The following is an 11,227-nucleotide window of genomic DNA, read 5'->3' on the forward strand; positions in this document are numbered from 1 at the left end:
AATATGCTAACCAAGTAAATGTGATTTCAAGTGTTAAATATTGGAAAACAATTTATAGATTGTATTTGGGTTTATAGGTTCCTACCTAGGGTTTAGATTTACTAAGTAAAGGTTTGGGTATAGTAAACCATATTATATACATTCTATTTGGGTTTATACTTCCTTGATTATGGTTTAGCTTAATCTATTTATTTAGGGTTAGGGTTTAGGGTATATTTGGATTAGGGTTTAGTGACTAGAATGTAATGTTTAGTATTTAGAAGGTGAGGGGGTATGGTTGGGGTGAACATTAACTTCTTTCATACAATCATAGATATTTTATAGTTTCACCTATATGTACTATGTTATTTATTTTGTTCCGTTCTATTTGGGTTTTGGGTTTATATTTGGGTTTAGGGTTTATATTTGAGTTAGGGTTTAGATTCACTAAGTAAATGTTTGGGTATAGTAAACCATATTATATATATATTCTATTTGGGTTTATATTTTTTTTGACTAGGGTTTAGATTAATCTATTTATTTCAAGTAAATGTGCTTTCAGGTGTTTAATATTGGAAAACCATTTATAGATTGTATTTGGGTTTATAGGTTCATGCCTAGGGTTTTGATTTACTAAGTAAAGGTTTGAGTATAGTAAACCATATTGTGTACATTCTATTTGGGTTTATACTTCCTTGATTAGGGTTTAACTTAATCTATTTATTTGGGTTTAGGGTTTAGGATATATTTGGATTAGGGTTTATAGTTTCACCTATATGTACCATGTTATTTATTTTGTTCCATTCTATTTGGGTTTTGTGTTTATATTTGGGTTTAGGGTTTATATTTGAGTTAGAGTTTAGTGATTAGAGTTTAGAGTTTAGTGATATGAACCCGTCAATGTCGTAGTGTCAGTCTATTCTATTCAATAATTGAATAGTAGAACATTCATATAACCTTGCTACTAAAGTCCTATGAATTATTGAACGAAAACTAAAGTTTAGTTCCTCGTACACTCTAAAAGTACTATACTATATCCACCATGTACTATAGTATTATGAACCTGGTGAATGTCATTATTTGAAAACGGGGAAAACTGTTTATATCTCGGATGTGGGTTGACATTTCCAGGTTAGAGTTTAGTGTTATCATCTGGGTGGGGGTTTCAATAACTCACCCTCGTTGCTCTGTTACTTGTATTAGTGATATGAACTCATCCATGTCGTAGTGTCAGTCTATTCTATCCAATAATATAGTAGTTGAACATCCATATAACCTTGCTACTAAAGTTTATTTCACAGTACACTGTAAACGTATTATACTATATCCACCATATAGTATAGTGGTATGAACCTGGGTACACTTGATATTTGAAAACGTGAGAAATTGTTTATATCTTGGATGTAGGTTAACATATCCAGATTAGATTAGAGATATTCAATTCCTTAAGGAATAGTACGCAAGACATTGTAACTTTATCATATTACATCATCTACACATTTGTCAACATTTATTCTTTAATGGAGAACGACATCATTATATTTACACAAATGAATGGACTACACCATTCATCAAACTATTGTTTTTCTATTATCCTCTATATATTTACTGAAACAATAAAACATATGTAGTTTGTATGTGTATGATGTGACCTCATTTAATTTGGATGATGTGGTTTGTATATATCTAATGTGACCTCATTATTAGCCATATTTAATTTAAGTGATGTGGTATTACCTTCTTCCTTTCACCTGCTACTTGTACAAGAGAGGGTTATAACCGGATCAAAAGAGACATAATTGTTACTTACCTAATTATATCAAAATCATAAGCGTGCACTTAATTTCACTAATGATTTAGGTTATTCAGCAAATAAACCATATATTTAATGACTAACAATTACTATTATTATCCTATCAAAAAATTTCAACTCCATCGATAAAGATGAATACTTAAACTCTTCTCCTTCTTTTTTCTTTTTCTTAGCTACTTTATTTCTCAATTACTTTCACAAATTTATCTTTCTTCTTTCTTTAGATAAAGTTCTGATTTTATGGTTCTTAAATTTTATCCGGTAGATTTGTATTTGCTAGATGCCACATTTGACCATCCAAATCTTCGTTTTGTTTTGTTTCTTTTCATCGAATATGATTGTCTTGTATTAATTTTATGTGCTTAACATTGTAACTTTGATTTTTGAATAAATCAAGAAAATGATATTGAAAGAAATTTATGGTGGCTTTTCCAGCCAAACCGGTGGTCGTTATGGCCGGATTAATATTTGTTGGAAAGCTTGCTAGTCTATATAAAGAGAGCATACATGTGAGAAGATTATGAATATACAAGTCAAGTCCCAATCAACTCAAAAATTCTTTTATTCTCTCTCTCTCTCTCTCTCTCTCTCTCTCTCTCTCTCTCTCTCTCTCTCTCTCTCTCTCTCTTTATGTTCCATCACTCTCTCAGCAAAAGAATATAATATACATATATAATCTTACCAAATAATAAATTCACAACATGTTATCAACACGAACGCTCTCAAACCAGCTAAGACATTGTTTAAATTTATGTCTTTCAATATATTTAGTTTATTTTAATGTTATTATTTTTTTTTGGACAAGCTGCGGGTAGATCCTTAGTACCAGCCCGTTCGACAGAAGAAGAGGAAGTTCGCCCCAGAAATGGACGAGATCATCAACGAGGAAGTTGAAAACCTTCTTGACGCCGGGTTCATACGAGAAGTACAGTACCCAGAATGGTTAGCCAACGTGGTGGTGATAAGGAAGAAGCACAGGAAGTGGCGAGTCTGCATCGACTTCACGGACCTCAACAAATCATGTCCAAAGGATCTGTTTCCCTTACCTCACATCGACAAGCTGGTGGACGCCACAGCAGGTCACCAACTGATGAGCTTCATGGACGCGTTCTCCGAATATAACTATATCCTCATGCATCTAGAGGACCAGGAAAAAACCTCGTTCATGACATCCAGGGGCATTTACTATTATAAGGTCATGCCGTTTGGCTTGAAGAACGCCGGATAAACCTACAAGAGACTCGTAAGTCTTAGGTTTAGAGAGAAATGATATAAAGACAATAATACATATATACATTGCAATTTTTTTTTATCATACTGTGTGTTTACGTACACATATTATAATTAAAAACTACATGAAGATAGAAGGAAAAAAAATAGACAATGAAATTTTTGTGTTTTTGAATTAAGTAAATAAATGAAAATAGAATTTATAAAATTAAATTAAACTTCTTTTAGGATTAAATATTTGTAATAAAATTATTTACTGGTTAAAACGGGCAAAAATGGTTCAAGTTTATAAAATTTTAAAAGTTATTTATTCTTTCATAATTAAACTTAATTATTCTAGAAATTAGTTATGTATCCATTAAAATATTTTACAATTAAATAAAATATATTAGATAAAATTGTAGATTGTTTTAAAATATTGTACAGATATATATATATTTCTTCTATATATATATTATTTTATTCAATACATAAATATGATATATATTATTTAATTTGATTGAAGTATATAAAAGTTAGATATAAAAGTCAAAATACAATAAATTGATACCTAAATACAATAAACATATTAAAATGGAAAACATAACTATTGGGTGTAATAACTGTGGTATCTTAAAAACTACATTAATTTTAACAAATATAAATTACTTATTATTATGTTAAAAATAGTTTAAAAATAAAAGGCACGAGGTCTACTTAAAACACTTCAAATCTGTGATGATAATATTGTAGAGTGTAGACAAGAATTACTACTTGTATTTTTGAATTGCTAGCAGAACAAAATTTTTTTATTGTTTTCTGAGATGAAACGCTTTTTGATTTTGAATGGGAATAAAAAAGCAGTTCACCTGTTTTACTGGACGTCCTGTTGTTCTCCTGCCATCACATTCATTTTTCGGAAGCTATTTCTAGCATTATCTAACCCGGCGGTTTAAGTCAGTTAATCCACTTAGGATGTTCCCATCTTCGATCTCCGGAACACACGGACGATACAATCTACTCCTAAATTAATTATCCCATATATAGTAATCTGATTTATAACTAAGTAAGGACAAAGCATGGCCAAGCTGCAAACCGAATCAAATTTTGGGTTCATTTCTTACCAAACAGGAAATTTAACTAAACGACAATAAAAAGCCAACAAGTTTGGTGAAGGAAAATGAATTTTACGGAATTGTCAATGTCACAAGTTAACCACATTGTGTTTTTTTTCTCAATTAAACCCCACCATTAATTGATAATATCATCATTTTCTCCCACTTTACCGAATCGAACACGCTCCGAAAAATATCCCGAGCATGTTTAACTAAACGACAATAAAAACACAGGTGACACGTGTCATCATTTGGCAAATAAGATGAGGTTACTGTAACGTGTGGTCATCACACTTACACTTCTTTCTTTCTACCACCTCCCCTCCTCATCCCTTTCCTTCTCCGATCTCTATTTATAACGTCTTCGACGAATACGATTATTAAAATATCTAATATTTTTGTGTTTCCCAAAAGAAAAAAAAAAAAATTCTTCTATCTACTTCTTCGCTTGTAAGATACTTTTGCATGAAATTTCAAAGCTTATCACTCCCTCTGTGATTTAGCTATGGTTACTTTGACGAAGCTTCAAGTATACCCACGATGTTTGGATCACCGTCTCGGATTCATGGATCATCAACGGGTCGGGTCAAGATTGAGTTGTAGAGAGGGTAACAAAAGGGTTTATGTGCATCGGTGTGAGAGTGATTTAGAGAAGAAAAAGGTTGAACGAGGGAGAAAGCATGAGAAAGAGGGAAAAGGGTTGTGGGATTCTCTCAAATCTGGTGTTAGTAAGTTAGGGTTCTTAACTAAGGATGAGTATAATCAGAAAGTTCAAAATTTAGAGATGGTTTTCTCTTCGGTAAGTCTTAAAAGAGTCTCTGACCCTTCTGTTTCAAGCTTTATCTTAATCGAGATGGGTTAATTAAGTGTGAGGAATATGTGTTATTGGGTACTTATGGTTGGTTATCTATTTGCAGATTGCTGTTCAAATTGCGAGATACATTGTGACGATGACGAGCACTGGAGCTATTCTCTTGATTGGGTTTCAATTGTCAGGTTAGTGTTAGTGATTTAGAACATTGTTTGAATGTTTTAATTTGTTCTGACTCCGTTGTATTGTAATGAAAAGGTGGAGATAGTTCGATGAATTCATTGGTTTGGTATAGCTGGCTCGGTGGAGTTATCATTGGAACCATGACCGGTGCTAACATGGTTTTGGAAGATCATTACCGAGCCGGTCCACGCAATGTTGTTATAACCGGAAGGTAATTTGTTTGTCTTCTTAATTTTCTTTTTGTTTGCAGTGGTGCTGACGTGTGTTTTGACGATATGTTTTAGCACGAGGGGACTAGGGAAAGCACTTGCTAGAGAGTTTCTTCTCTCTGGAGACAGAGTCATCGTTACATCTCGCAGGTTGTAGCTTCTTCATATGTGATATATGGATTAGTTTTTTTTTTTTTCACTAAGTGGAGTCTTAAGCTTTGTTTGGATTTCCTTTTGTGAAATCAGTTCTGAATCTGTTGATATGACTGTGAAAGAGCTTCAGCAAAACCTCAAAGAGATTATGAGTAAAGCTAGTGAATCAGATAGAAAGAAACTGGGTTTTGCTAAAGTGGTTGGTATTGCCTGTGATGTTTGTAAACCAGAGGACGTTGAGAGGTTGTCCAGTTTTGCTGTAGAAGAGCTTGGTTCCATTAACATATGGGTAAAGAAAAAGCATTATTTCATTTCTTTAAAACACTTTCTCTTTAAGATCATATTTTTCATTGCTGACTTTGTTCTTTGGGCAGATCAACAATGCTGGTACTAACAAAGGCTTTAGGCCGCTGCTTGATTTCACGGAAGAAGATATCAAGCAGGTAAAAGAATCCTTTATAAAAGTTTTAGCTTAGGGCATCTCCAACTCTAAAATAGAGTTTAGAGTAAAAATGTTTCACTGGTACTCTATTTTTCACTCTATAATAGAGTAAAAAATAGGTTAACTCCCAATATAGAGTAAATTGTTTTTTTTTGTTCATCACTCTGCTACTCTAAAATAGAGTACCATTGGAGCAAACTCAAACTCTATTATAAAGTTATTTTATTTTAGAGTAAACCATTGGAGATGGTCTTATGGCTTGAACAATGGTGGAGTGAAGTTTCTTGGTATAATATTTGAAATGTTTGCAGATTGTGTCCACAAACTTGATTGGATCGATTCTATGCACACGAGGGGCGATGGAAGTGATGAGTAGACAGGACAACGGTGGACACATCTTTAACATGGATGGTGCTGGTTCTGGAGGCTCTAGCACTCCTCTCACGGCTGTGTAAGTGATCAAAAATCATTCGATTCAATGGTACTCGTCTTTACTTAAAATGGATTCGAGCATTGTTGCAGATATGGGTCAACAAAATGTGGACTTAGGCAATTTCATGGCTCTGTTGCGAAAGAATCCCAAAAGACAAAAGTTGGCTTGCACACTGCTTCTCCGGGCATGGTTCTCACCGAACTTCTTCTCAGGTATCCACTTGCTTCGACCCCAAATCTTTTTTTTTTCTCGGTGAACAAAATTATTCAACGTTTTATTTGGCAGTGGTTCGAGTATAAAAAACAAGCAGATGTTTAACATAATCTGCGAGCTTCCGGAGACAGTAGCTAGAACGCTAGTACCACGAATGCGTGTTGTGAAAGGTTCTGGAAAATCTGTCAATTACCTAACTCCTCCAAGGATATTGCTAGCCATTGTCACTTCGTGGCTCAGGAGAGGCCGGTGGTTCGATGACCAAGTAAGGGACAGGTCTTTGGCTAATCCTTCCAACAGTTTTGCCTGCGCTTACGCAAAAATGTGTCTTTTGTTTGCAGGGACGGGCGTTATATGCAGCGGAAGCGGACAGACTAAGGAACTGGGCAGAGAACAGAACGAGGTTGTCGTTAACAGACGCGATGGAGATGTATACAGAGAATACTTGGGTCTCTGTTTTCTCTCTTTCTGTTGTTTGTGCATTCATCATCGTATCAAGCACCACACCTAGCTCTTTCCCAGGCACTTGAACAAATGTAAAGGTGCATGATATGTATAAAAACTATATGTGACGGGACCAATTTGTTCAACTCTTCTCTGGTGATGACACCTTTATACGCATGATTATAATTGTAGAATCATTTGTTGTTTGAAAGAAGGGAAAACAAATTCTAAGATCTTTGTTTCTAGTTGGTTTAGGTTAGGTATGTATCAAAGGATTGTACACGTTTAAATGAACTTTTTCTAGACATTGACGGTCTAAATTCAGATAAGACCCTATTTAAATATGATCAAACTCAAATAGATCACATTTGAATGGGAAGAAGACCATGAACAATCGTGAACCATTCAGTTTGACCATGATATATATTGGTCGCCCAACTGCCTTTTTCGTTTCAATTTTTCTTGATCTCCTTTATTATATGGTCTAAATTCAATAAGACGTTTAATAAGGGATAACCCATCCCATGCTGACTGAAATCATGAATATGAGTGATTCTTCTCACTTGCTTCTGAAACAGTAGGTAGCTTGTCGCTGAGATTGGTTTACTACCATGTCCCGGATTCAAAGTTTAGCTCATGTATGAAACCCAACTAATCACTTTTAAGTGCATGATCAGGTCTTTTTGCTTCTCTCACCAAGACAAACTGTGTCGATCATGTTGTCATTTTTTCTTGTTCTTATAGCTTATCTCCCTTGACTGACAGGGGCGGATCTACAGTGTGATGAACGGAGGCACGTGCCCCCGACTACTTTATAAAATCTATTCAGCAACCAAGGGAACAACTTGCTTTTGTAGACTAGTTGGTAAAGAAGCCTCACTGATGACTTATTCTTCCATGGTTCGATACCACTCATCTTAATAATTATTTTTTTGTTTTCTCTACTTTGTTGTACAGTTAATTTGCTGTTTGACACGTTTACAGTCTACTTTTACTGTATCTTTCTTTATAAGTTATAACTTATATGCAGCATTTTTCCTTCTTATTCCTTTTGTTTATTTGTTTGAGTAAATTAGCTAAATATACTAACAAAGGTGGGATATCATTGAATGGGGGAAAATGGTAATGTTGGGGGGAAGAAAATTGGAGGGATATAGGGTATGGAGTGCAAATAGGGGAAAAGTGGTGTGTAGGGAGTACAAATTCTCTATTTGTTTTTCATAGTTTGTATGGACTAAAATCTGAAATGGACCAAAATGCCAAAAACAAGTCTCACACATCCAAAAAAAATCTGTATGGACCAAGTGATTGTGAACTACTATTTTACCCTTAATGAATGAATAATATGAACCATTGGATTCTATAATCTTTCTATAAATTAGAACCGTCGGATTAAGAGAAGAAAAGAGGAATGTTATATTTACAAAAGTGTCATTAATGAAACTCCAACCAGAGCCATTGATCATCTTTTCTATGTTTTAATCTTGGCCATACGCTTTCACAGATCGCTCATTCTCTATCCTCTCCCCCTCTTTAATCTGACGTATAAATAACTCAGAGCCACACGATTTTCATTATTTCATTGTCTCATTCGACTAAGTACAACTAGTATAACTCATACAACTATACATGTTAAAAAATAATGTAACTGGTACAACTGGTATATAAATGTTATAATTCATGTACAATTTGCAACTACTATAATTAACTAAACTATTAAATCATTTTTTACATATGATGATAAAATTTCATCTATTTTTTCTGAGGTTCTTCAATTATTGTTAAATTATTAAATTACACTATCAATTTTATATAAGATACCTTATACTTTTAAGGTTTGTTAATTAGATTGACCATATTATTATGAAAAATAAACATCAAAAATATATTTACAAAGTTATAATGTGAAAATATTGGTACAACTCCTAAAACTAAACATATAAAAAATTTGGTATATTTTTTTATTATATATTAAACAGGAATTACTGGCACAACTGGTACAACTTTGACATTTCAGAAATTGACAAAATCAATTTGGTATTTCCATATGAAAAAAACAATCAAATGACCAAACTGGTAACTGTTTAGATAGATTCCTTATTTTTAATGATTTTTTGTTTTTTGTTTTGTTTTTTAGCAATTCTTACACCATCATATAAGTTTACATGATCTACCTTATACTTTTAAGGTTTATTAACTTGTTTGTCTACATAATTTATGGAAAACATACATGAAATGTATTTAAACAGTTATGAAATGTATTTACCAGACTAGTAATACTGATATAACTAGTACAACTACTCGGGTTCTGAAATTTAAATATTCCTTCGAGTATGTCATATGAAAAAAATCAATAAAGTGGCTAAATTGTAAAGTATTTATAAAGGTTCCTTATGATATTTCATGGAGTTTTTTTTTTTTTTTTTGCAAATCTAACACAATCACATAAGTTTGCATGATCTACCTTATACTTTTAAGGTTTGTTAACTTCTTTGTCCACATAATTTTTGGAAAACATACATGAAATATATTTTAACAAAATTTATGATTTCATTTTATTGGAGCACAGACATGTACACATAATGAAGTGGTACAACTGAGGTAAGTTTAAATTTTATGTCGTACAACTAGTTTTTTTCGATTTCACTGTCAAAATATAACTACGTACAAACTTGTATAACTCAAAAACTAGTACAACTATGTACAAACCGGTACAACTCGAATACTGGTACAACTATGTTATTTCATTTTATATTGTCCATTACATTTTAAACGTGTATCATGTTTTAAACATTATGGTTGAATATTAAATCAAGTCGTTGTACTAATTGTACTATTCCTAAATATTTTTGTGTAGTTTAACCTGTTATCTATTTCTTTTGGTTGAAATACATTAAATCAAAGTCGATAAAATTAAGAGAAAAATTTGTTAGGTACGTAAATACAACACGTAAAACTAAATAATATTTATAAAAAAATAGATATTAAAAAAACTGATGGTAATGGGATTATAAATTTTATAATTTTTTAAAAACTTCATAAATTTTTGAAGATTTATTTTTTTGTAGGAAAAAATTTAAATTATAAAATAGAATTAAATAATAAACTGAGTGAAATGTACAAATTTGCAAACATAAGAATCAAAAACTATTTGAAATCAAATTTGCAGATACAACAAACATATGTATATCATATTTTATATCAAAATATGCAAGTTTCACCATGTTCTTCTTGTGTATGTGATTACAATTGCTCTATTTCTTTTAATATTTTCATGTCCATATCAAGAAAATGAACTTTGAGGCGAGAAACCTACTAACCAGCACTAGAAAAACACAAATCAAGTGTTGCCACAATTAAACTAGTAATAGTACTACTGTAGTTAAACCGGTTAAACTATTATTGTTGTAGTCCAAATACCAAATATTAATGTTTATGTATTTTTTTTCAAACTCGTGATGGCTTATGCATTATCTTTTGGACTATACTCTTCCAGATCTTAAACTGCAATCTTTTCTCGCTCGGCAGTTGTCTTATTCGGCTTCGGGAGCAAAAACGTGAAGATAATTTTCTTCCATATATAATACAACTAGTACAAAAGGTAAAACAAATCATTATCAAAACAAATATTATATAAACAAACTATTAACATATTTTGACACATCCATGAAGATTAAACCAATATTTTCATTGGTGATACATCATCCCTTTCTAAAATATCATTCGTTGAAAACAAAAATTAAATATAATCATATTAATTGTAAAATTGTAGTAATTATACATGTTTTAGACTTCTAGTTGCTCTAATTATACATGTATTTTGACAGATGCAAGCGGGAAAGATTAGACTAATATGTATTATTTGTTCAACATCATCTTTTTAATATCATTCATACACTGAAAAAAAAAGGGATGATGTATACATGTATTTTGACAGATGCAAGCGGGAAAGATTAAACTAGTATAACTATGTACAGACGGTACAACTCAAATACTAGTACAACTATGTTATTTCATCACGATTAAAACAATTATTTGCAAAAAAAAAAAACACAAAAATCATACATCAAACCCAATCTTTTTCTTCTTTCCGGTGACTCGCGTTTTTAGAACAATGTTTGAAGAATTTTCTGGCTCTGCATCTAGCTTTTTGGCCTCAAGACCAAAAAGACGAAGATGATCTTTTTCCGAAAAACGTACAACTAGTATAACTAGTACAACTT

The 11,227-nt window shown here is 32.2% G+C and overlaps 1 protein-coding gene across 1 annotated transcript; it reads left to right on the plus strand.

Moving 5' to 3' along the window:
* The first annotated feature begins 4,401 nt into the window (after positions 1 to 4,401).
* LOC106423622 (probable chlorophyll(ide) b reductase NYC1, chloroplastic) lies at positions 4,402 to 7,239 on the plus strand. Its single transcript, XM_013864393.3, has 10 exons — positions 4,402 to 4,915; positions 5,034 to 5,112; positions 5,186 to 5,321; positions 5,395 to 5,469; positions 5,566 to 5,761; positions 5,847 to 5,915; positions 6,226 to 6,365; positions 6,437 to 6,559; positions 6,633 to 6,825; positions 6,902 to 7,239. Exons 1-10 carry the CDS (start codon positions 4,622 to 4,624, stop codon positions 7,088 to 7,090), a joined length of 1,494 nt encoding a protein of 497 aa, XP_013719847.1. The 5' UTR covers positions 4,402 to 4,621; the 3' UTR covers positions 7,091 to 7,239.
* The last annotated feature ends 3,988 nt before the right edge of the window (positions 7,240 to 11,227 follow it).

Source organism: Brassica napus, chromosome A8 (genome assembly GCF_020379485.1).
Source record: "Brassica napus cultivar Da-Ae chromosome A8, Da-Ae, whole genome shotgun sequence".
Lineage (NCBI taxonomy): Eukaryota > Viridiplantae > Streptophyta > Magnoliopsida > Brassicales > Brassicaceae > Brassica > Brassica napus.